Here is a 27566-nt window from a genome sequence, read left to right on the forward strand (position 1 = left end):
TATATAAGCAACTAATTGGTTAGAATAAAAGATATTCAAAGAATTACTTAAGAAAAAGAAGCACAAAAATGCAAGAAAATGTGATTTTACTTGGGAAGGTAAGAAGGCAAAGGGAAGAATGAAATCTTCAACAAGTTTTAATTTTTTTTACCCACCCTACTTTTCAATGCCAGAGTTATCTACAAAAGCAGCCAGAAATCCCTCTGTAACATACACAGAGGGAGTGTATTTCAGCTTGCCTGAATAATGGAATTATTTTTCTTCACAAAATTTCCTGTCTTATTTCTACTTTTAATTAAGTTTTGTCTATCAAGGTGAATTTAATTTGTTCCTCTAGAAAAGAAATGGAATTTAAAATGAAGCTCAAGCTGACACTTATTATTGTGACTGGCATCATAAGATTATCTAAATTTGGTATTAGTAGAGATCAGAACTGGGGGGTCATTGGATAAACCTGTTAACCAGGGGAGGCCCTCGCACCAGATCATTTAAGTGAAGATTTGTGGACGCCTTGTGATCTCTGGGCACTAAAACTTCACAACTGAAATATTAGCCTATGGTAAGGAAGAAAAGGAAAACATCAGTGTCCAATAGGAGAGTGGGTGGGTATGGTCATAATCTGCCAACCTGAAAGAATACAGGATTTCTTCAAATAAAAATAAGAGGAGTGCCTGGCTGGCTCAGCTGGTGGAGCATGTGACTCTTGATCTCAAGGTTGTGAGTTTGAGCCCCACACGGGGGATAGAGCTTACTTTAAAAAAAAAAACAAACAAAAAACCAACAAGAAAAATATGTGTAACACAGGAAAATGCTTATAATTAGAAAAATATGAGCATATAAGGAGATAGCTTAGATTATGATAATTTATATACTTTACATAAAAATAAGGCACAAGGAGAAATGCTAGGAAGAAATATAGAAAATATTAATGTGGTGAATTTCTTTCAGGGGCTTCTGGTTTTAAATTGTATGTATTTTATTTCACATTTAAATATTTTAACTAATACTATAATGCTATAAATTATACAAGCTATTAAAGGTCAAAAAAGCTACTTTCTTGATTCCACCTTATCACTTAACTATTGTTCAATTATTAATGGAACCTCTATTTTGACCTTTAATTTTTTTCTTTTAAAATCTCTCTTAAATCCTCTTTGCCTCAAGTAACTTGAGAGTCAATGCATGAATAAGGTTTACTGTATAATGTGACAACATAAAATGGGAACGACGTCCCAAGTGACTACTTCTAGGTCAATTACGGATCATATCAATTAGCCAGAGTAAGTTGAAGCAGCACGCAGAAATAAATCAGAGCTATTTCTCTTCAAGGAAGGCCAACCCAAACTAAAATAATCAAGGTGGACTGTCCAATCAGTTGAACAGTAAGTTGATTCAGGGGAAATGAGAACAGGAACAAATTACCTTGTTTGTTTGGGGTTTTTTTAATGATTTTATTAGAGAGAGAGAGCATAACCAGGGGAAATGGAAGGCAGAGGAAGAGGGAGAAGCAGGCTCCCCTCTGAGCAGGGAGCCCAACACGGGGCTCGATCCCAGGACCCTGGGATCATGACCTGAGCCAAAGGCAGATGCTTAACCGACTGAGCCACCCAGGCGCCCCACAAATGACCTTGCTAACCTAAGAGGGCACAACCAGTGTTGGCAACTAAGGATTCACTTGGAGATTTGCTAGAATTGATTGATAAGAGTGTGAGGGACAAAAGTAGATTAGGATTAGGAGAGAGAGAGGTTCTGGTTCTCCCTGCCTTCTGGGAGTCAATGAGGGTTTTGGTACATGGGTCTTGGGAAGGCTAAGAATGTTGACGTTACTGAAGTAGAAAGACCATTTCAGAGGCAGGCTAGGAAGGACAAAAGGAAGGAGAAGAAGAAGAAAGGTATAGAAGTAACAACAATTCCAATACTGCAAATCGACAAGCTTTCCATCAGAAAACCTGCATATTAGCTACATTTAATGAAAGGCATGTTTCGTTACCCTACACATTATATCTAAAATGAAAACAAAAAGCCCAGAGCACGTTTTTTTTTTTAAAGCAGGTTAAAAATTAAGAAAATTAGTATTTGCTCATAAGAGAGTTGCAACAGTACATAAGAGCATAAAAGGAAAATGAAACTCCTTTGACTTCTAACTACCCCCCAGGTAGTCAAAAGTATTCTCTGAAACCTTCTGGGAACTTCACATATGTTAAAAGCAACACAGTGAAAGTTGTTTTATTTAATGTATTCCAAACACTGAGTTCTTTTTCAAACTACGTTTTGTGTAATTTCTTAAACATTCAACTTCAGTTATTCCTATTAAAAAAACATACCTTATATAAAGTCAACATTTTATACCTTTAATTCAAACATTAAAATTAAAAACTTGGAGATATATTAGACTACAAATTTTTGAAAGAAAAAAAGGATAGTTTGTCTTTAGAAAGACATTCTTAAGCTAATATGGCTAGTAGCCATTTTAAGGAAAAAAATTATCAAACAATACCTTCTTTGATACATGGGTATGTATGTATATGTGTCTACCAAAGTTGGTAAGAAAAATGAAAAGTGTGAAACATAAAATATAAATAAAAACAGAGCATATGTAAGACTCAGGAATTGCTTCTTAAGAATTCTCTCTCGGGGCGCCTGGGTGGCTCAGTTGTTAAGCGTCTGCCTTCGGCTGGAGTCATGATCCCGGGGTCCTGGGATCGAGCCTCGCATCGGGCTCCCTGCTCAGCGGGAAGCCTGCTTCTCCCTCTCCCACTCCCCCTGCTTGTGTTCCCGCTCTCGCTGTCTCTCTGCCAAATAAATAAATAAAATCTTAAAAAAAAAAAGAATTCTCTCTCTACTCATTTATGGAATTGCAGGAAAGCCAAAAATAAAACAAACCAATAAAAAACAACAACAAAAAACCCCCACAAAAGGAAATACTCTGAATCCCGTGGAAAAGAAATGAGCCGGGCCCTCTCCCCAGGCCTTCCCAGGGGGATCACCCAGCTCCCCTCTGGTGTCTGTGCTGCAGCAGGAGAGTGGGGGGAAGGATGTGGTAGCAGTGCTCTTCGCCACTAGACCAAATACCACCAACACCTTCCACTGAATTCCAGTAGAGACTAAAATTAAAGTTCCTGTTACAGTTCCATCACTTCTGACTTAAGGAAAACATAGCTTCTTCTCTTTTTCATTTAATAAACATTCAAAGAAGACATTCTATTTCAGTCTTTTCTATTTAAAAGAAGATGAGAACACTCTTTTCTGGGCAGAGGCTCAGACAGGAAGGACCTTATGATTTTGAGTTTCCATGGCTGTGGATATAGAAAGAAATGCCAGGGAAGAGACACAGAAGAACAAAAGGATACATAAAGGAAAATGAGGCAGAGAGCAAATGTCTACTACTGGCTAAGCCATTACCCATACCTGGTCACCACTTCTGAAATCCCATTTTCTGACATCCACAGAAATTCTTTGTAACCTGACTCTAGATTAACTCATGCTCTTCCTTCCCTATGTAAAGTGTATTAACTGGCTGAGGCACAGTGCTAGTGGGTTAATCTCTATTCTGCATATTTTTCTACCAGCTACATTAAATGCTTACCAAGAATCTGCTGCATCTGTCCCAACCATGTTTATGCCAGTTGTATTTATATAATTATATAGCTGAATTAAATATTATGCAAACTAATAAAGTCTGAATGCAAAGCTAGAGTGGTTATTTTGATGAAAACCAAACCATATGTTTTGAAACGACTAAAAAGTAAATGGCTAGAAAACAAAATCTACAAGTAACAGAAAAATGACAAGAAAATCTACTATCACACTCAGATTTCTTTGCAAGTGACTAGGGTTAGCTCTACTTAAAGGAAAAGAGAAACAGGAAATTGTAGACAATTAATCATGAGTATGATTTATGTAAGAAAGATAACACAGAATTCCAATCAACAGATTCATATTCAAAGAGGTTTCAGCTTAAAAAAAATATTGGTGAATACATAAAACACAGTATTATCGAATTTTAATTTACAAACTTAAAGATTCTTTAAAGACTTCTTCACATTAACTGACTTTGATTAACTCATCAACTACTAGTTTTGATTCCAACAGGTAAGAGGTGTTGTACATCCTCCTATCCTCTCAACCTAATCCACACCCTTCCCACTTGCTTTTCAACTTGGTATCTTTTGGCCCTCTTCCATTATGCGACTTTGTCAGGTGCAATCTGGCTTTATTCCTCTCCATGGTCAGTCTATACCAGAAAGCCAATCACCTTAATTATATTCTCATTAGCATTTGGGGGCTTCCTTCCACAACAACTATCTTGTCAATTTCCAATTCCTATCAACTGAACCATCATTCCATATTCTTATGTGCCCAAACTACCAAGTGCAATGAGAGAATACACTGCTAAATAGGCTGATTAGCATCATGAAAATAATTCTGAGCCCTAACTTCAATTATGCTCTTAAAGAGACAAGTAATCTTTTTTTAAAAATTTTTTATTATTAATCACCATACATTACATCATTAGTTTTTGATGTAGTGTTTCATGATTCATTGTTTGTGCATAACACCCAGTGCTCCATGCAGAACGTGCCCTCTTTAATACCCATCACCAGGCTAACCCATCCTCTCACCCCCCTCCTCTCTGGAATCCTCAGTTTGTTTTTCAGAGTCCATCGTCTCTCATGGTTCATCTCCACCTCTGATTTCCCCCCCTTCATTCTTCCCCTCCTGCTATCTTCTTTTTTTTTTTTTTTTTTAACATATATTGTATTATTTGTTTCCGAGGTACAGATCTGTGATTCAACAGTCTTGCACAATTCACAGGGCTCACCATATCACATACCGTCTCCAATGTCTATCACCCAGCCACCCATCCCTCCCACCCCCCCACCACTCCAGCAACCCTCAGTTTGTTTCCTGAGATTAAGAATTCCTCATATCAGTGAGGTCATATGATACATGTCTTCCTCTGATTGACTTATTTCACTCAGCATAACACCCTCCAGTTCCATCCACGTTGTTGCAAATGGCAAGATCTCATTCCTTTTGATGGCTGCATAATATTCCATTGTGTATGTGTGTGTGTGTGTGTATATATATATATATATATATATATATATATATATATACCACACCTTCTTTATCCATTCATCTGTCGATGGACATCTAAGAGCCAAGTAATCTTTAATTTTACTTACTACTCTCACTTGGCTCTTCTTTTTTTTACTTTACCTAACAGCTGTTCCAAACCTGTGTTCAAGCTCTCTCTTTCTTCAGCTGTCTTTCCTCTCAGTGAATGACATAACTCTTCCTTCCAGAGAAAAGAGAAACTGGCATGGACTTACTCAGTCCTCCCCCCATCTGTACCTGAATATATTTTTATCCTTCCCTCCTGTCTCAGATAAAGAAGTGGCTCATTTGTTTCCATCCTCCTCCCTCACAATATTACCTTCTTCAGCACAATGCTCCATCAATGATTCCCTTCCTTCTATTCTTCTCTTTCTCCTTTACTCATTCCTTACATTTAAAAGCATATGCAAATCACTCCCACACATACATTCTACAAAAAAAAAAAATTCTTAGCGTCACATCCCCCTGAGATTATCATGTTAAACTCTTACTCTCCTCATACAAAAGAAAATAGTATTTGTGACCTTATTCTCACTACCAAACATTTCTGCCTCAAGAATAGCCCAAAGTCACTAACTCTACTTCCTTTCATTCTAGAAACTACTTCACATTGCTCTTCTTTACCAACAGTCCACCTGTAATTACCAGCGAACTCCAGTTTGTTAGGTTTAAAGTCCTTTTTTTTTTTAAGATTCTATTTATTTATTTGACAGAGAGACAGCAAGAGAGGGAACACAAGCAGGGGGAGTGGGGGAGGGAGAAGCAGACTCCCCGCTGAGCAGGGAGCCTGATGCGGGGCCTGATCCCAGGATCCTGGCATCCTTAAGGACTGAGCCACCCAGGCGCCCCAGTTTAAAGTCCTCTTAAGTCTCATCCTATTGGAAGCCCCCTCTGACACTGACAAATCACTGCCTCTAACTTAAAATGCTCATCTTTTGACTTCTGTGCTAACATTTTCTGCTGCTTCATTTCCTACCACTTTCAGTGTCTTTCCCTATATCTTCCTCAAATTTAAGTGACAATTTCTGACCCTGTCTTCCCCTCTCCTGACATTCTATTTTCTTTCTTGAAACTACTCATTTGTTGATGACTCTTGAGACTTAGCTCCAATTCATAATTTCTATCTACAGGACATATCCCCTTAATGCCTAATTAGGATATAAATTCAGTATCTGAAGTGGAAATCCTCTTCTGAAGTTCATGCTACAAACCAACAAAAGAAGTTTCAAAATCATCTTGCTCTTGCTTTAACCAGCCTCCCTCACCAATCCTTCAACTCCTGTATTTCCTCCAAGTTCAGTCAATTTCACTACTGTTAGGTCTAGTCCCTCCTCTCTATTCTCACTGCCAACACCGCATAGGTAAATCCAATAGAGAAATGCATAAATACTCCACTGAGACAAGTAACAGGATTAGAGACTCTTAAGTCCACTGTCCTTACTTTGGACAGCAAACAATAATATCCAGAGAATTCTAGTGAACATTTCCTGAGATTGTAAAAGTTGTTTTGAGGTATCTGGTTCAGTAAAATCACATTTGTTATGTGATACTAAGAAAGTATCATATTAATTTACAGGCATTCACTAATTCTAATGGTATATTTGTGGGTTAGATATGTAACTAAAATAGTTCAAGGCAGTAACACTTGGCTAATGCAGACCGCCTTTCAAAAAAATCCACTTATAACAAGTGACACCCTTGTTAAAGAAGATCTAAAACATTTGAGACGTATTACACTTGAAATGTCCAAAGAGATCATATAGTTCAAAACTCTGACCTTGTAGATTTAAGACCTACTACCCAGGCAAGTCAACTCACTTGCATAAGATCAAACAGCTAGTCACAGAGATACTAACAATCAGTTAAAATAAACCAGTGCCTCGTTTCAGTAAATACAATTTATCTTTAATTTGAACATTAAAAAATTATGGTATTTATAACAAAGCTAAAGAGGCTTTGTTCCTTCTTTGAATACACACACACGTATATGCTACTTTTTCTATAAAGTGAATTTTAAAACATCTTGAGAAAAAGCTAGCCTAAATATAGATTAAGAGAGCTACAATATATGGGGGAAAAAAATCCATAACTTGTGTTTGACTACAAACAACTAACCAAGTAAATACTTCATTCAACTTAAAAGTCTTAATCAAATGACAGCTAAAACTTACTTTTTTCTAAACTCCAATGAAGAAAAAATTGCATTATATTTATTTGATTATATAGACCCCTTTTCTTCAATGTGCATTCTGAGGAAAGCACTTAACAAGTTAATTCAAATACAGTATTTTTTTTTTACTGTGCACTATATAAGAAACTTCAGATTTATAGCCAGTCATTACTCGTGATTCTATGTCAAATTGACTGTTTAAAAGATTCCCATGGAAATGCAAGAACATAAGATATCCAAGAGAAAAAGTTCTAAATTAATGTCTATTAAAGAAGGATATGAAACCAAGTAACAACTAATACATAATTCAACTTATTCCTAGAGATGGTATCTTGATCAAGACAACATAAAGACTATCTGACATGACCACACATTTTATCAAGAGTACAATCTTAGCTCAAGAGTTTAAGAATGGGGGGGCGCCTGGGTGGCTCAGTTGGTTAAGCAACTGCCTTCGGCTCAGGTCATGATCTTGGAGTCCTGGGATCGAGTCCCACATCGGGCTCCCTGCTCAGCAGGGAGTCTGCTTCTCCCTCTGATCCTCCCCCTCTCATGCTCTCTGTCTCCCATTCTCTCTCTCAGATAAATAAATAAAATCTTAAAAAAAAAAAAAAAAGAGTTTAAGAATGGGGAAGTGGCGGGGCGCCTGGGTGGCTCAGTCGTTAAGCGTCTGCCTTCAGCTCACTTCGTGATCCCAGGGTCCTGGGATCGAGCCCCGCATCGGGCTCCCTGTTCCGCGGGAGGCCTGCTTCTCCCTCTCCCTCTCCCCTGCTTGTGTTCCCTCTCTCGCTGTGTCTCTCTGTCAAATAAATATATAAAATCATAAAAAAAAAAAAAAAAAAAGAATGGGGAAGTGGCTACCTTGGCCCTAAATGCCAGACTCTCTTCATCACATGCCTTCAGGGATGTGGAACAGTTTGTCTACAGCACTACTTCTCAAAGTGGGATCCCCAGATCAACAGGATCAGCATCTCCCGGAACTCTGCCAGAAATGCAAATTCTTAAGTCCTAACTCAGTCCTGCTAAATCAAAAATGCCAGGAGTGGGACTCAGCATTTGTGTTTTAAAAAGTTTTCCAGGGTACTCTGATGCAGGTTTTATTCAATTAAGGCACCCTTATCTTTCTAAGTAACTATTATGTGCCAGATACTATGTCAAGGCTTTACATCATCATCTTCAGCATTACAACCACATCACCAACAACAGCTGTTAACATTTACAATATACTCTATGCTAAGCACTTTGTAATCCTCATTTAATTCTCACAATAACCCTATAAGGAGATACTGGGTTTTTTCTTTTTTTTTTCATTAAGTTTTTAAATTCCAGTATAGTTAACATATGGTGTTATTTAGTTTCAGGAGACATTGTGCTTATTCTCATTTTATAAATTTAAAGAAATAGTAACATGCCTAAATTAAAAACAAACAAACAAAAAACTCAAAAAACAAAAAACCCCAGTAAGGGTTAGAGCCCAGATTCAAAGCCAGGCTCTAAAGCCTACATTAGTGCCATTATCATATGACATCGCCATTATCATTGTTATTCCCTCCAACAAGCCTATAACCTAAGAAATGTAATCCCCATGTTACAGATGTATAAAGAGAATTCGGTTAAGCCATTTTCTCAAGACCAAACAGTGACAAAAAATAGTTTATATCTAAGTATGTCTGATTTGAAAACCCATACTCTTAACCAGTCTGTTATCCCTCCTCAATAAAAACAAAAGCTATGACTGACTGAATGCCTACTACTATCAATTATTCCACTTAACCTCTTGATCCCCTTGCTGAATTCCTGAGTAATATTCTATACCTCAGGCAGAGGGTTAATTTAGCAGATTGGGTTAAATCAAGGAGAATCAAGCTCTGTCCTCTAGCTGAGTAGAATCAGAGTGGCCAGCAGTCATACATTTCAAACTAAAACAGAAATAGTAATGAAATCTGTAAGGGACTGTCACAAAAGGGGAAGGGGAGGAAACAAATGAAAATAAATACATTTTTTTAAACTATTACTCTGGCTTCTGTACATTAAATTAGCAATCAGACTCTAAATGCTTTGAAAAGATAACTTAGGGTCAGTATATTTTGGCTTTCAAATACTGATGAACTTAGGATATTTTTTTATTCCTTATATCTCACAGTATTTTCCATATATAAACATCTTGGATATATTCCTTTGATGAAAGTCAAGGCTTAAAGATATGCCTTCCTCCAAAGAGTAGCAGGTATCTTACCAGCAACTTGTTCATGGCTAATTAAACAAAAACAAGTTATGATCAGAGAAACAGGAACTAAGTACAATGGACAAGTGTAATCTATTATAATTTTATTGGAGTCCTTTGCATATTCTCTAAGGCATGTGCTACAACATCCTCTTTCAACGCTAGAATCAAACACCTGAAGAACGAGAGCTACCAGTACATGTACTAAATATTCCATAGGTTTTTATGAAAAGTTATCACTATACTACCATAGCACTTAGGGAAGATACAGAGTCAAGGGAAGTTTCAAAGTGATCATGTTATTCCAGGTCACTGCAAGTGTGGAGAAGTGTAATGGAGCTTTGGCTTCGATCCAGAGTACACTTTTAGTCTATGAGGAAATACGTACTTTACACACACTTAACAGAGCCCTCCTTTCCTTTAAAAAAAAAAAAACAAAAACCCAAAACTCTTTATACCAGCAGGGCTTACCAAACAGAGTTGGGTGCCAGGGGTGAGGAGGAAGGTAAAGAGCAAACAATGTTCGAAAATGGCTAGTCAGTAAATTTCCAGGCAATTCCTATTCACTTTCTCAGCAAAGTGTTATGGAAATCTGCTACTATACTGACATTCCAGAGAAACATTTGTAACATCTGATTCTTCCTTTTCATATAAGCCTTGAGTACACTTCAAATGCTATAGAGAATCCAGCACAAAGCTGAACCCTACCCTTAAGACTCAAATTGAAATAAAAATTAATTTTAGAAAAGCCTATTAAAAAGCTGAATCATACAATGTACATTAAAACCTTTGTAAAAGCACTGAAATATAAGTATTTAATGAACTTTACTTGGAGATCTAATTAATTTCCAACTAAAGAAAGATTATGATGAGCAAGTCACAGGTATTAAGTCAACTGTTCAAGGAAAAAGCAAATACGTGTATAAAACCTATAACCTTTGGGTCTCAGTGCTAAGTGTAAAGAAAGATGTCCCAACTGTCAGATTTAAGTACACTTAAAATCAGGATAATAGACTACTATTTTTTTTATATATATATATATGTGATGTTTTGACATCTTAAAAAAAAAACTTCCTGCCTAGCCAATTCTTAGAACAAGGGGGTGAGGTGGGAACATGCCTTTGATATGCAAACTAACCAATCCAGAACTGTACCTCCCTCATCTGGCCCATGCACCCAAGGATGCAATATTCTTCTGCCTTCATCATACAAGGGCCAGCTACCAGGCAATGAGGGACTACCCCTCTGAGTTTAGAGGCTATAGAAATTATTCAACTAGCCAAATTCTAAATTGTCTACCCTGCTCTGCCATTCTTCAATATAGCTCTAGCCTCAGCTTTTCCCATGCTCCTGCTTTCTGCCTCCTGACCACCCTGAGGTTTCTCTAAGTGCCCCTCAGATGTGTGCTGGCTTCCTATTTCTAGGACTGGTGATTAAACTCTTATTTCCCTGAGCCTCTCCTCTGTCTCCTCTTGTGACTGGCCATTACAGAACACAAAATAGGCCAATCTATGCTCTTTACATATGATTGTTTTTTGTTTTTTTTTTTTTTTTTTAGGGTCTTTTTTTTTTTTTTTTTTAAGATTTTGTTTATTTATTTGAGAGAGGGAATGAGAGAGAGAGAACACATGAGAGGGGATAGGGTCAAAGGACGAAGCAGACTCCCTGCCGAGCAGGGAGCCCGATGCGGGACTCGATCCCGGGACTCCAGGATCATGACCTGAGCCGAAGGCAGTCGCTTAACCGACTGAGCCACCCAGGCGCCCTACATATGATTGTTTTTAAGTTGTACATACAACAAAGAATCTAAGTTATAAGTACTAAACTGATTTTCCCCCTAGATTCTTACAGACAATGGCATATAGGAAAGAAACCTTTCTCCACTAGTACAGATTAACTGAAGGGTGCATTTCTATGTCCACCTCGGAAACCACCTTAATTTTGCCATTATTTTCCCAAATTTAACCCTGGCATAAAGGATACCATCTGAAATGAACAAGGCTCAAAAATATGAATAGAAATTAAATACCCACCTGTGAAGGTGTACTGGTAAGTTCCATCTTTTCCTGTGATTTCTCCTTTGCTAGTCGAGCAGCTTCTTTAAATTCCTGAAACTTTTCTGCAAACTGAATGTATAAAGACTATATACATTAACCAAATAAAATAATAGGTCTCAATGCCCACTTTTACCTTGGTTTTCTTTCATTTTCTGAATAACTGACTCTTAACAAGCAACCTAGCCCTAAAATCAATTACAGGTGTAATATGAAAATGAAGGTTAAAGAAAACTAACACCAAACACTTGTTTGTACACTATCAACTACTCTGAGCCATTGCATTGAAAAACATCACAATATAATTAACTTAGAATTGGTGTCAGCAAGTTTACCTACATCCTTTCTTGGTTGTTCAGATATACTTTAAGACCAAGGTGCAGAGTATAGGATGTGAGTGGAATCAGTAAGGATTAGTATACCTTGCTTATCATGGAGAAAACAATCTTTCAGGTATTTACTCATAAACTTCTCAGTATTTGGAGCTTGCTTTTAACTTTTACTAGAATATAAACTCTCATATTATGTAAGGCATTTTATTTTCAACAATACAAATAGCAACATTTATTATTATACTAAATGACATTACTAAAACTTCATTTCCAAAGATTCCTAAACAGCTAATGTACAGCAGCAGAGAGGAACAATATGGTTCCACAAAGGTCTTTAAGACTGGTAAAAACAACAAAAAAACCCTACAGTACATGAAATGCTAATTCTTATGAACCCATAGTAATCTAGAAATGTCAGGGCCACAAAGAGTATCTATTATTGTTTTGGAAGCAGAAACTAGTCTACCACTATTCTCAGAGGGAGTAAGTTAAGGCTACAGAATAACCAAATTAAAAAATAAAAAATCTCTATGCAACTTAAAACACCTGCTAGAGTTGTAATAAAAATATGAAATTACAGTTCCCTCCTTAAACCCCCATAAGTCAACCCTGATTTCATTTCTCTCTTGGGAAAGAAAACTTTGGAAGGAGAGGTCATGATACTCTGACCTGTGTTGGGGACTTAGAGGAAGGTCAAAATTAAAATTGTCATTACAGCTTTCCTTCTTACTTTAGACTTGTCCCCACCATCTATAACTTGTAGATCAGGGAACTGAATCTATATTAGTATGATTCTCCTTTTTAAAGTAAGGAGATATTCTGTTCAATTAATCTGAACACAAAGCTAAAAAGGTCTCATTCACACTGGTGTAAATGAAATAAAAATGAAACCATAATTAATTTGTCTTTACGTAATTTGAAGAATTTTTCTTACGCTCATCTAGCATTCCAAAGTATTAACGCTTAAAACCCTTTCAAACTTCATAAAGGCTCACACTGTTGCTAATTTTCATAGGCTTTGGGTTTCCATGATAACAAAATACAACTTAGTAAGCACTCCCAACAATCCAAGCATAGTTGCAATTTTCCTCATACATCAGCCTTAGGAGACCAAGTATTTCTCTCAATGCTGCTAGTCTCCCTTATTTTGAGACACCCTTGTCTAGAATTGCCTTCAGAGCCTTCTCAAAACCCTTAAAATGCTTTGATTTGCTTAAGGTTTTTAATGATAAAATAAGCCAGAATAATTACATGCTTGCTTAATATAAACTCCTTGGGGCCCCCCATAGTCTACAAAGAAGCAATATTGGTCTCCAAAGTTGCTTGGAAAATAAATCATGATTTTGTCATCTTTCAACAAAAACATTCTGAAGAGAATGATCATATAAATATAAACTCTTAGAGCCAAGTGTCAATCCTCCTTCACAATACTAGGACTCACTACCAGTAAGGCTGGTCAAAAGTGTATGTTAAATTTAAAGAGGAAAAATACAATTCTTGAAATATGAAAGTCATTCCCAGAAAAAAGATCAAATGAAAGGATAAAGTATAATTGACAGGATTTAATAAACTATTACTTTACCACATTAGCTGGCTGCCCAGTAACCTCAAAGATGGGACAATAACTTAATTTGTAGTCAAAATTACTTAGACTCAAAAATCATTTTATGCAAGTTTGACAAATTAATCCACAATTTAGTTCCTGTGTTGTCAAGAAATTTAGCAACTGTAAGCTAATTACAGTTTTAACTTTTTTTTTTGCTATAGACTTTAACAGACAATTCCAAAAAAAAGTTCCAAAAAGCTTCCACTTGAGTAATGGCAAAATTTATTCTAATAAATGTGTAATTTCCTAAGGGGATTATTTATGGAGCAGCAATGCTCAACTGGATGCCTGTCTCCTTGTTCTACCGAAAGACTTTGAATCTAACTCTTACCTTTACTACAACTCAAGAAAATGTATTTGGAGAATACGATGGGTGTAAAAGAAACCAAATTAGATAACATTTGCTCATGTTAATCATCCTATTGGGGATAGACTTATAATCATGAAGGCAAAAGTTAAAATATCCTTAAAATTGGTCTCTAAACTATAATTTATATCAAAAAGATAACAAAAACATTTGACAACAGTGTTAAGGAATGTCTACAACCAAAACAAATGGAAACAAAGATAACTTCAATTACTGAGCTATCTAACTATATGCTTGAGTCAATAAATACTCACAAAAAAGTAACATGGTTTTAAAAAGAACTCATTTAAGAATCCAAATGATTTCTGTTAACGAATAGCTTACGGTTAAACATGAACTCTATCTTCAAGAGCCTGATGACCCTGAACAACTACAACTCCCAAAAGGGACCAGATCCTGTGTATACCAAATTCTACGTAAAATGTTCCAAATGTAGTGTTATCCTTTTATGGAAGGCTTGAAAGAGAGAAGTTTAAAGCATAAATCCTTGGGTCTGGTGAGCAGAAAAGTGAGTAATTCTCATCTCCTTGATCATCTTCGTATCCTGGGAGAGTTTTCTTTTCCTTACACACTCTTTCTATGTGACACCCACAAGATTTCAAGACACTGGTGTATGAGCACTGCATGCTGTTCCTTACAAGCAGGACAACTGTTTTATTTCCAATATTTATTAGCCTGGTGATGTTCTGTATTTTATTGGCCTTTTTGGCCACAGTAATTTACTTGGTCAGTATGTTCTAAGAACTCTTCATTTGTTTATTAGATCTCACTCTATACTACATCAGAGTTTGGAGTAATTCTCACCCAGATAAAGCACCATTTTTCCTAAACAAAGTAATTTATATGTGCCTACTATCATGTCAAGAAGCTGAAATCTTTAGCACTATCAGCTTAAGTTTTCCACAATTCAGAAGAGCTTGGTATCTACCTACTTGCAGACCATCTCCACTCAGGGTGCTAATCCCTGAGCAAAGTCCATTCTGAAGTGATAATCACCTTTATGTTAACTGTCTGTGTGACAATTCTGTCACACAGTTAACCACACAAATACTTTTCCATCCACGGTGACCGTTTTTAATGTGTACAATTAATTTTCCAATTGACAGTGGAATCCAATGATCTCTCACTTCTTGCTTTAAAGTCACTACAGTTGTTCTGAGAATATTAAACAAATTTCTCATATATTTTATACTTTCCATTTGCTATTATATATTTAAGACATCTGACTTGAAGATTTCCACTTGATCTTATGAGTTAACTTACTTTTGAAAGATGGTGCTCAGAGGAAAATCCCAGTCCATAAACAGTGTTTGCCCGGCTATCAGCCCACTGGCCAAACTTCTGAGATGTTTTAGTAAATGTCATGTTTGGGGTGATGGTGCTATTAATTATTGCCTGAAAAATAAGACAAATATGAATAACTAGCCAAAAACTAGCAAAAATTTAAACACAGGACGATTTAGTTCCATAAGAACTTAGGATTTCTTTTTTTTTAAGATTTTTTTATTTATTCATTTGAGACACAGAGATACAGAGAGAGAGAGAGAGAGAGAGCATGAGCAGGGAGAGAGGCAGAGGGAGAGGGAGAAGCAGGCTCCCCGCTGAGCAGGAAGCCCAATGCGGGACTCGATCCCAGGACGCTGGGATCATGACCTGAGCTGAAGGCAGATGCCCAACCATCTGAGCCACCCAGGCGCCCCAGAACTTAGGATTTCTAATGAGTCACACGATAGCTATAGAAATAGTTATTTTTAAATAAATAAATCTTTTTAAATTTATATATTTATTTTGCGAGAGAGAGAGAGAGAATGGGGGGTCAGAGAGAAGGAGAAGCAGATTCCCCGCCAGCCAATCAGGGAACCGGATGCAGGACTCCATCCCAGGACCCTGGGGTTATGACCTGAGCTGAAGGCAGATGCTTAACAGACTGAGCTACCCAGGCGCCCTAGAAATAGTTTTTAACATTTTAAGTGACAGTGTAGAAATATGGTAACTAAAAGAACTATAAATATAAAGGTACTCTAACAAAAATTTCAACACTTTACAATCAAAATAAGTTTTCCAATAACGCAAAAAATCTTAAAGAGTTTTTAGTGTGGCCAGTTTCTTTCCTTTGAACATACAGGATCAGTATCTATTAATTTTGAGTAATACTTCCTGGAAGCAAGTAGGCTTTAATAGTTGTTTCTTTAAAAGTAAGGCCCTACCCTCCAAACAATCTTTCAAAAATGAATACATCAACAGAACGAATTTTCTATTTGTATGCTAATTTTCTAAAATCCATAATCAAGAGTTTTCTTAAAGCTGACTTACTTAAATATATTATGATACAGAAAAGACTTTCAATCATTTAGTACTTTTTCCTTTACTCAAGGGAAAAACAAACCCCTAAATATATACTTTACTTCTTTTTTCATAAAGTGGTATAAATTCATGATACAGAGAATCACTATCATTTCTGTTGAACACATAGTTTCTTAGAAAACTAGTATTTTAGTGTGTTGTTAAATATTAATTTTGGTGATCCCTATAATAAATTCCAACTATTATTACAACATACTAGCTAAAGTACATTCCCTCTGCCAGTACTGCAAAAGTATAGAATCAGTCTTAGTTAAGTAGTTTAATGCTCTCCAAACTTGAGATTACAAAGTGATTCCAGTAATAATAATAAAAAAAAATATTATCAAATTCTTAAGCAGTCATTTGGTGAACTACTAAATGTGGACTGAAAATCAAGCATTTTCAAAACAAAGCTAAAGCTACTGACCATGGGAACAGTATGAATATAAATATTTATGAGCTATGCACATATTGATGAAGTTGCAATAATAAATGTAGGACACTTGTCCTACTAAAGAAGACAGTAAAAGAAAGAGTGGTCCCTTGCTTTCTGTCTCAAACAACAGATGTATTAGCTGTTGTTCTATGAGAACACTTATTCTTGATTAAGCATTTTTACCTCTGACAAAATTTATATACTCATACCTACTTTCCCTTCAGTTCAAAAGCTCCTTTTCCTAGCATGTGATTTTAGGATTATGTGAAATGTGGTTAACAAGTGCTCTAACTTGCAGGTTGTCATGAAATGAAAAACTAAATGGAAAAGAATATATTAACAAATGGTAAGGAATGGAGTAACAAAAGGTAAGGAATTTGGTTATGGAATCATTTGGTTAGCTTTTTGTCAGCTTTTTTAACTGAGTACCTATTAAATGCCAAGCACAATTTAGAGACTTGAAATGTAACAATGAGAGGCAATGTAACTGTGGATTACATTCTAAAGCAAGAAGAGTTGGTCAATGAACAAAGAAATAAATAGCTGACTAATTTAATTTCAGAGTGGTAAGTGCTGTGAAGCCCCTACCAGCATGTGATAGAGTCTGAGAGCCTCGAAGGCCAGAACTGGCAGGTCCTATGTTAGATGTGATGGTCCTCAGCTGTTCCCTGAAGAGGATGCTTTTGAGCTGGAATCGGAGTGTTTTCAAGGACAGAAGGGCATTTTACATGTGATCCCAGTAACTCTCAATATGTGAGGTAGCAAGAGGTTTTACAGGCATCCTGACCCATCTGCTGTTCACCACAGACCTTCAGTTTTAGCTATGTCAAGTGAACTTCTTTATGCTTTTAAGTTTAAGAGTTCCATTTTCACTCCCATTTTGAACCTTTCCTTGCCTCCACCTGTCCTGGGATTACTTGTATGGAGATTCTTTAATCACCGAAGAAAAACTTTAAAACGATAGATGATTCCACACTTCAAAAAAATTATTCATTAGGGGGCGCCTGGGTGGCTCAGTCGGTTAAGCGACTGCCTTCGGCTCAGGTCATGATCCTGGAGTCCCTGGATCGAGTCCCGCATCGGGCTCCCTGCTCGGCGGGGAGTCTGCTTCTCCCTCTGACCCTCCCCCCTCTCATGTGCTTGCTCTCTCTCATTCTCTCTGTCTCAAATAAATAAATAAAATCTAAAAAAAAAAAAAAATTATTCATTAGAATTCTTTGACTTGAATGCTTTGAACTATTTGAATATGAATCCACTTAGAAGAAAAATCTTAGTTCTTTAAAATAAATTTGTCTCTCAATCCCAGAGTTCCTGTCCTTTCAAGGAAAAGAGGTAAAAATGCTGTGTCATTACAGTTCATAGAGGGCCCTTATTCTGGCCCTCAGCCTTGCTGATGTCTCTGCAGCTTGATTAGAAAACCTGTAAGCAAACTTCATATGCACAGTAAGGGCATTAAATGAGAACAAACGGACATTTTCTAATCAGGGGCACCTAAGGGCTTTCCACCTCATCATGCAGTGCAGAAACAGAAGTGGGGGTGGGGGGCAGAAAAACACTCATTTAGCCACAAGTAAACCACTACTGCTTACCAAAAAACAACTACTCCAGCAGGGAACTGCAGTAGCTACCGGCAGCAGTTTTTAAAAAGTAACTAGAGAGTATAACAGCTACAGATGGTAGATTTTGTTAAGCAAAACAAAAACTCGTTCACAAGAGTTATTTAAGAGTCTAATGATTACAAGCTGCAAAGTATATTCAAAAATGGAAATGCCAGCAGCAATAGTTCCTATTGCTCGAGAACGAAGAACACATGAGAGTTATTTAATCACATGGGACAAGGGAATACTTCAGTTGAACTTTATTCCATTTAACTCTCCCATCAAATAAAACGATGTCTTTTCTGTGGTTTGGGCCAAGAGGGAAACGCAGATTGTAGAGAACTGAAAGTTCTAGTCAGGGAAAAGAAAGAAAGAAATATTCTAGTGTCTGAGATCGTAACAATTAAAATCTGGTGATTTCACTAACAGTTACAAAATATGACAAAATTATTCTTCATTAAAGAAGTTTTGTAGAGGTACCTGGGTGCAGTCGGTTAAGCGTCTGCCTTCAGCTCAAGTCATGATCTCAGGGTCCTGGGATCGACCTTGGCGTTGGGATCCCTGCTCAGGGGGGAGTCTGCTTCTCTCTCTCCCTCTGCCTCTGCCCACCCCCTCATGCTCTTTCTCTCTCTCAAATAAATAATCTTAAAAAAAAGTTTTATAGAAATTAACTATTACTATTTCTCAAGTCCTTAAATCCTCCAAGTAAAAATGAAAGAGAATCTATTTTTTTTTTTTTTTTTAAGATTTGAGAGAGACCGAGAAAGAGAAAGCGGGGTGAGGGGCAGAGGGAGAGAATCCTCACACTCCCCACGGAGCAGGGAACCCGACGATGCTCGACTCAATCCCAGGACCCATGAGATCTTGACCTGAGCCAAAATCAAGAGCCTGCCACTCAACTGACTGAGCCGCCCAGGTACCCCGAGAATCAATTATTCTAATAAATACACATTAGTCACTTAAGGACAAGATAAGGTGCTAACAGCCCCTGGAGTTCTGTAATCTAGTTAAGGAGATAATGAGTGAGCTCATGAAAAAACAAACTCAAAGTTGAACATTAAATTATCTTTTGTTCCCCAAAACTACTAGACAATACATAACCAACAGCCTAAAAATATTAATAACAAAAACAATCAGTGTTTGCATACTGATTACTATACACCCGTTAAGTGCTTTTGCCTAAATTAATTTATTTAATCTTCACAACAATCCTGTGGTGTAATGATGTAGGTATTTTTATTAGTTCCTTTTTACAGATGAGAAAATTGAGGTGTGAAGACATTAAGTATCTTGTTCTAGGTCACATGGCTAGTCAGCAGTAGAGCAAAAATTCAAACCAGACAGTCTGTGTCTACAGTCTGTGCTCTTAACCCTTACGCCGTGGCTCAGTTGGTTAAGCGACTGCCTTCGGCTCAGGTCATGATCCTGGAGTCCTGGGATCGAGTCCCGCATCGGGCTCCCTGCTCAGCGAGGAGCCTTAAAAAAAACCAAAAAACCAAAAAAACAAAAAAAAGCCCTTACGCCGAACTGCTACAATTTCTGGGAGCTTTTGAAAGGCCTCATGGCTTCAAAAAAGCTGGAAGGAGAAGAATGGAGCCCTCATCTTTCTATACACATTTTATCCAGAATCCAAGGTCTGGTATTTCTGTATCTCTCTCTGCTGTTCAAAATTCATTGATTAAAAAATGGAATTTCTCCTCTTTGAAAGGCATACTAAGTACAAGACACTGAGCAAAGTGCTCTGCAGATATTAACTCACTTAATCCTTGCTAACATCCCTAATGAGGTGAGAATATGAGGCTCAGAGAAGTAATTTGCCCCAAATCAAACACCCAGTAGATGGGAGAGCGGAGCTATGAACCCAGGTGGCCTGTGCTCTTGAACATAATACCGTCTTGCCTCTCCTAAAAATAAAAACTTAGGTCTTGTCCACGTACTTCTCTTCAGAGTAAGGGATGTCAGCTTTAATGGTGACACTGACCAGACTTCATACCATTTAGGGATTGTGAATTGCCTACTAATCTACAGAAGTGTATCTGGAAAGAATTCTATTTCCTTACTAGATTTCATGCTCCAAGAGTAGAAACTGTGTCTATTCTGTTTACCACTATATTCACAGCACCTCACATAGTGCCCGACATGTAATAGATATGCAATGAATATTTATCAAATAAACTAACTTAAAATTTGTAGAATATTTTGGGATGTTAACTCAATATAAATAAGGTGGTCAATCCAACTTAGTACACAAAATATGCTGGCACCCTAAGAATGATCAATTTTGGTTTTTTAAAGTTAAGTTTTTAAAACTCAAAAGGAAATACTGTATTTTAATAAAGACAAAAATCCCCCAAATAAAACAGAAAATGCTCTACTGCATAAAACAGAAAGATTATTTAAAGTAAATGTAACTTACCTTTGAGCCATCTAAACTGATTATCCTGTACACATTTCTTGTGCTGTCATAGAAATAAGACACAGTAACTGCGTGCTTGCTGGTGGGTACCCAGTTCTTCTTTGTGTTTGGGTCAATCTGGAAGACATGAGCTCGAGTGCTGAAGATGGGTTGTTCCCTACAGGGCAAAAAATAAAATGACAGATTGAGAGCAGACAATTTTATTCCATTGGACAACAGAACATGAAAACTGTGAGGATCATTCCACTTAACCCAAAACTCCCACATGCCCCCAAATAAGAGAAATATTGTTTTAAATCTGGAATATTCTAAGTACTCAATCATAAGCTTCTTTAAAACAATAACAGTCCATCCTCATTATTTGTAGATTCTGTATTTGCAAATCTTCCCACTCACTAAAATGTATTTGTAACTTCAAAATCAGTACTTGAAGTACCTTCTTAGTCTTTTGAAATTGGAAAGATGTGAATCACCTGACATGTATGTTTCCATCTGAGGTTGATCAAGGAAACACTTTGCCCTCCTGTTTCAGCTCTCATACTGTAAACAAGTGATCTTTTTTTGTGATCTATTTAGCACCATGTGTTTCACATTACTGTGCTTTTCGTTGGTGCTTTCTCTGTTTAAAACGAGCTTCCAAACACTGTGCTGAAGTGCTATCTGTTCCTAGATGCAAAAAGACTGATTTGTCGTATGGAGAGAATACGTTATGTAAGCTTTGCTCAGGCATGAATTATAGTGCTGTTGGCCATGAGTTCAAAGGTAACGAATCAATAATACATATTAAATAAGGTGTCATTAAATACACACACACATAAAACAAGGTTATGTACTGACTGATGAAAATATGACCAGAGGCTTGTAGGAACCGAACTCTGTGTATCCCCTGGGAGCAATCATTCAATATTTGACAATTCAGTGCTCGTGGTGCCTTTATAGAACACAACTACTGCAAATAATGAGAATGGACTATATCCTATTAAAATACAAGAATCTTATATTAGACCCTCACTAGGTTAAAAATTTTTACCCATTTAAAACATTATTCTGATAACATGTAAATAACTTACTGAAAAAGTTTACATTCAATATAATCTCTACTTTATTAAAAGGTATATGGAAAACAAAGTAGCTCACAGCCACAATATCTTTTATTGAGATTAAGTAAGGCCTTAAAGATATACAGATTTTAAAAATAATTTTTTTTTTAGATTTTATTTGAGAGAGAGAGACAGAGATAGTGAGAGAGAGCACAAGTGGGGAGGAGAGGGAGAAGCAAGCAGGCTCCCTGCAGAGCAAGGAGCCCGATGTGGGATTCAATCCCAGGACCCTAGGATCATGATCTGAGCCGAAGGCAGATGCTTAACCGACTGAGCCACCCAAGCGCCCAAAAATAATTTTAAGAACCAAAGCTATTAAAAAATGTATATTCAAAATATCATTAGTTTATTTTACAGTGTGGAAAACAAGCATGCAATGATCTGTATGCAACAGAAGCATTATAATGCAAAATTTTCCAAGTTCTGAGTTCTTCTAGAAAAGCCTTTACCTGCCTTTTTTTGTTTTGAGCCCAAATAAAGCTCATTTCTTTCAATTACACAACATCTTTCTTTCCTAAAGCTGCTTAAGGCCTAAAGAGAATTTTAACCAGTATTTAATGTTTAAAAATTTAAATTTAAAGAAAGGAGAATATAGAAAAGGGAGAAACTGAAAAACAGGCAAGGCAAATCTGGGTCCTTGGCAACATGACTCTTCAGGTTAATAATGGGCTGGATGTCACATATGCCTATGATCTGCTTCCACCCTTAGAGAGCAGGTATGAAAGGGAGGAACCTTTCCTATAAGTAACCTGCCTCTTCCCAGCTTTATTTCTGGAAACCTCCATTACAACTTTTCTTATTAAATGAATCTCTTTTGAAGGATCTGATATATTTTATACCATTCCCTAAAAACTGAAGCAGAAAGCCATCATTTCTGGCTTAACTCACATTATATATAGATTCATCCAATAAATAATTATTAATAATCTGGCAAGGCTTTGTGCCGGGATGAAGAATTCTTCTGAATCGGGACTAGGTCTTATTCATTCCTTGTTTCCCCACCTTCAATCCTTCAGTTTTTCAATGAGGCTGATGCTACATCTGGGTTATCTTCCAAAAGCCCTGCAAACCTCAAGTTTTCTCTTCTTCACCTTTTAATTAAAGTTCTAGGTGTAAGTGTAGTTGGTCAGCCTGACTGTATTCACAGGAAAACCCAATCACACAAAACTGTATTTATTAAGGCATGGAAGGAAGGGAAGTAGGAACTCTAGTCTTTACTAACAACTTTCCCCCCCATTTGACAGGGAATAAATTTCTAAATAGTGCAAGATATTGCAATATATGTATTTTATAAAAAACTAAAACAGTTAAGGAGCGCCTGGGTGGCTTAGCTGGTTAAGCACCTGCCTTCAGCTCAGGTCATGAGCCCCACATCGGGCTCTCTGCTCAGTGGAGAGCCTGCTTCTTTCTCTTCCTCTGCACCCGCCCCCCCTCGCTCATGCGCGTACTCTTGCACTCACGCTTGCTCTCTATCTCAGATAAATAAAATCTTAAGAAAAACTAAAATAGTTAAGACAATGATACTGCTTTTCACAAGCCTTTTAACAAATCCTTATCAATAGAAATCCAATGTTGTGAGTCTAATACTTTCACATTTTAATTCAAACAATTATATTAATCTGCACAATTAATCCACACCATTCAATTCCCTCTGAATAAAAATCTTTAAACTAGATGTTTTACATGTGTGTCTTGTGAATCTGTCAACTAAGTACACTGCTTTTCTTCAATCCTGTCCTGAATAGGTGATTTCTTAAAATTATAGTCCCAGATTTCTGTGGTCAAAAGCCTATCAAAGTCTAGATGAAAAAGATTAGGAAAATAATGTCACTGCTGACACAGGGAACAGGATTCCTAGAAGTAATGAGGAAGTTACCACATCTATCAAGGCATACTAATCAATGGTTCAGACTTCTATTGAATATCTACTACATGCCAAAAACAGAGAGATGGTCCCTGCCCCTGAAAAGTTCAATTTGATGAGGGAAGACAAATGTCAAAAAAAAAATAAAATGCTTTTCACCATCATACCTTCTCTGAAAATAAGTGGGAGCTACCATGGAGAAACTGATGTCTAGGTAAGAGTTTGAAACAAAGTACAGTATGGTGGGAAGAAGGCACAGTACACTGGGGTGTATAGTGAGTATGAGTGCCTTTGAAGAATGAGGCTAAAGAGAGAAGCCAGTTCATGAGGGTCCCCTCCAGAAACTACCCAGAGATTGCAAATAGAGAACAGTTTTGCATTTTAGAAAAATAAATTTGGCAGTACTGAAGCAGGTGGATGGGACGGAAACAAGATCGAATATAGGACAGCTAATCAGACCCTTATGAAAGAAACCCAAGTATTAGAAACAAAGAGGAATGGAGGTAGGGAGTGGGATAAAGACGTGAGGAGGGATTAAAGGTAAATTTAGAAAACAGAATCAGTAAGATTAAGTAATACATAGGCTGTAGGGCAGTGTTTTTCAAATGGGGGTGATTTGTCCCCTGTAGGACATTTCACAACGTCTGGAGACATTTTTGGTTGTCACAACTGAAGGAGATTGCTATTGGCATCTAGTGGGTAGAAGCCAGGGATGTTGCTAAACATCTACGATGCACAGAACAGTCCCCTACAAGAAAGAACTGTCCAGGCCAAAATGTCAATAGTGCCACTAGCCAGGATGGAAAACAGAAAGTAAAGTCTGGGATTGGGGGAGGAGGAAATGGGAGAGGATGAGCTCAGTTTTGAACAGTTCGATGCGTATAAGGGTTTGCATCTAAAACTGTCAGGATAGGAACTTAAAAATATTAGTTTGGAACGCAGTAGAGAAAACCAGTCTGGAGTAAAAAGTTGGGGGAGTCATCAAGAGATCTTATCACTAGTCTGTTTAAGATACATTCCAACAACACTAAGCATGTGGATAAATTTCATTTTAGAGAAAAGCTGTAGAAGCAGCAGTAGAAAAACTATACCTGAAATCTTCAAGCTCTTATTTCTTAAGAGGATCTGTAAAGCATTTGAAACTTACTGTCCCAAGAGTCCAACTGTTAAAGTTAATACTTTTTCAAATAAACTGGATGGCACTCATCAATAAAGGTTACACACACTACTTTCTTCATGGCAGTTCACACAAATACTAACTGCATCAAATACCATTATTTCCTAAAGTATATTCTATGGAACAGTCCTAGAAATAAATGTTCCATTTTTAAATAAGTTCTGCAAACACTGTTACATCCCATCCTGAAGCACTTATAATGTACCTTAGTATATTAAAGATCCTAAGAAGTCCTGCAGTAAAGAAACCCATTTAAGCCTGAATAACCCAACATGTGGCAAAATGATCTGATCCCAGAATTCTTTTCCACGTAACACATTAACATCTCATAGGACTTATGTTTATAACCACAATGGTCTGGATATTCTGCCATTTTTACTGACATTATTAATTGTCACTAGAAAATATACATCAAAGATCCAATACAAAAACTGAAGCCTTTTTAGTAATGACCACAGTATTATTTCTTAAATAGGTGTTTGTTAATGGCATTCAAAGTAAACTCTTCTAAGGGATTAATCTAAAAATCAATGTTCAAAGCAAATAGGTTTTGGCAGTTAATGCTTTAAACTAGCTTAAAGAAACAAAACTAAATAGATACACCGCATATGTGTACACAGACACATACACTTTAATCCTAGAGAATCATCTACTTTGTCATTTCTTACATCAATAATCAGGACAATGAGTGGTTCAAATGACCTATTATAAGATTTTAGCCAATTTTCCAGTTGGCTTATAAAATAATTCCAAGAAGCCAGTATAAGATTAATTCTAAAGTTTTTCATCGTGGGCTAAAACTTAGTAAAAGTACTATATGCAGTAATCAACTCCAAAACTTAATATGGATGTGAAAAACTAGGACAATGAAAAGTATAGGATGACATGTGAAAAACGTAGTAAAATCAAAATTTTGTTTTAAAAACAAGGTTCACTCAAACTCATTAGAATTGACAAAGAATTACTATATTTAACTTAGGCATCTCTGTAATAAGGAAGAAACAAGAATCATGAAAACTGAAGCAAAACAGCAAGACTATTTGCCAAAGATATATATAAGCTCTAGATCCAGAAAAAAAGGGAAAAAGTTAACATTTGTCATCTGGATAGATTCGATTAGAAAAACTCAATGATAATGTTTTTTATTTTATTTTTTTATTACTGAAATCTGTATTTTTGCAAACATTATGCAACTATGCGATAAATTTATGTTCCAAGGAAGTGCAAAGGTATGGATCCAATATTAACAACCAAGCTCAAGGGAAGAAAAAGAAATTATACATTCTTTAGTTTTTTGTTTTGTTTTTTTTTTAAGGCTCCACACACAGCCTGGAGCCCAGCGCAGGGTTTGAACTCATGACCCTGAGATCAAGACCTGAGCTGAGATGAGTCGGATGCTTAACCAATTGAGCCACCCAGGTGCCCCTCCTTAGTCTTCTTTTAATGTTTAGCTTACATCTATGAAAATATTCTTTTTCATAGATGTAAGTACAATTAAACATTGTAGCAAAGGGATTATAAAGAAGGTTATGGTTTCAAATAATATCCTGACTTTCTAATTAATTTAAAAAAAAAGTAGCATGGTAGAAATTTAAGAAACAAGGTAAATGACACCTTCCACTGAGTCTGACACTGTTATAAACATTGTTGGCTGACTATCCACCAACTATTCTTCAGCACTCCCCCCTTACAAATTCTGGATTTGTTCTGGTGCTCTAACTCTCCTCCACATGACTATAAACTTTACTAGGATGATAAAGGCAACCCACTCTTCTTTCCAGAAGTCAGCTTAGGAATGGACCTCTGAAGCACTACAGGTCAATGAGATAACCAGGGAAGGTTTGCTGGAAGCATCTGGGTATGCACACAAAGAGATTCACACATAAGAAGGGAGGTATGCAGTGACACTAGACCTGAAGGAGTCATCTTACTGTGAGGCAGCTAACCTGAGAACAAAGCCGACATTGTTTGCTAAGAATAGCAGATGGAAAGACAAAGAATCTGCTTCCTTGATTGTGTCACTGAATCAATGACTCAGCCTCCAGACTTCTTATGGGATAAAACAAGTTTCCTAATTGTTCCAGGCAGTATTCATTTTAAAAATTACACAAATGATAATTGAAGAAAGAGGTTTACATAAAATAAACCCTACAAGAAAGTGCCCCCCAATAAAATGTAACAGAATGAGATAGGCAATTAGTACTTGTCTATATAAACCTTTAAGTATTACTTAATTTTTTAACCTTGCATAGGTACCAAAAAGACTCTAAGTGGCACTGTGGAGGAAACTACATGCACATCAAAAGTAACATCGAGAAAAGACTTTTTCAGGGGCCACTTGTGAAGACTGCCAAAGAACCACAGAGTAAGAGACAAATTTTAATAACTTGGAACCGACTAAACAGTACACAATATGAAGGTATTCCTATTATTCATAAAGAGGAATAAAGAGAAAGGAGAAGCAGAAATCCAAGAAAATACTCTCCTTCACTAGACGTAAACACACAAAAGGTAAGATAAAAAACATTCTGTCAGCTTAGTTTTTGGAATTTGAGAAGCTGGATAGTACTTAAGGCCTAAAGGACATGGGAAAGGATAAGACAGGGAGTGAAGAGAGAACCAATGATCACTGAACTTCAGATGTAATAGGTGAAGAACTTACTTTCAAGGCCAGTGGGGGTGGCACAGAATGTCTTCAGACAAGCCTGAACTCAAGCACCTGAATTTCCTCAACAGAATTATCCAGTACAGGTTAATA

At 36.8% G+C, this 27566-nt stretch overlaps 1 protein-coding gene across 2 annotated transcripts in view; it reads right to left on the reverse strand.

Annotated features, from left to right (window-relative positions):
• The window catches only part of HOMER1 (homer scaffold protein 1), a 127013-nt gene that overhangs the window by 57972 nt on the left and 41475 nt on the right, over window positions 1-27566 (reverse strand). Inside the window, exons 2-4 of one of the 2 annotated variants that reach the window (XM_045897235.3) lie at window positions 20668-20824; window positions 15138-15269; window positions 11549-11641 (exon numbers count right to left, since the gene is read on the reverse strand). In XM_045897235.3, coding sequence (XP_045753191.1) covers window positions 11549-11641; window positions 15138-15269; window positions 20668-20824 — 382 coding nt within the window. Of the gene's footprint in view, window positions 1-11548; window positions 11657-15137; window positions 15270-20667; window positions 20825-27566 lie in introns of both variants that reach the window. The other variant, XM_064596287.1, reaches the window with a different exon arrangement.

Source organism: Mirounga angustirostris, unplaced genomic scaffold (assembly GCF_029215605.1).
Source record: "Mirounga angustirostris isolate CCGP_5_RB_7025 unplaced genomic scaffold, mMirAng1.0.hap1 SCAF_7, whole genome shotgun sequence".
Lineage (NCBI taxonomy): Eukaryota > Metazoa > Chordata > Mammalia > Carnivora > Phocidae > Mirounga > Mirounga angustirostris.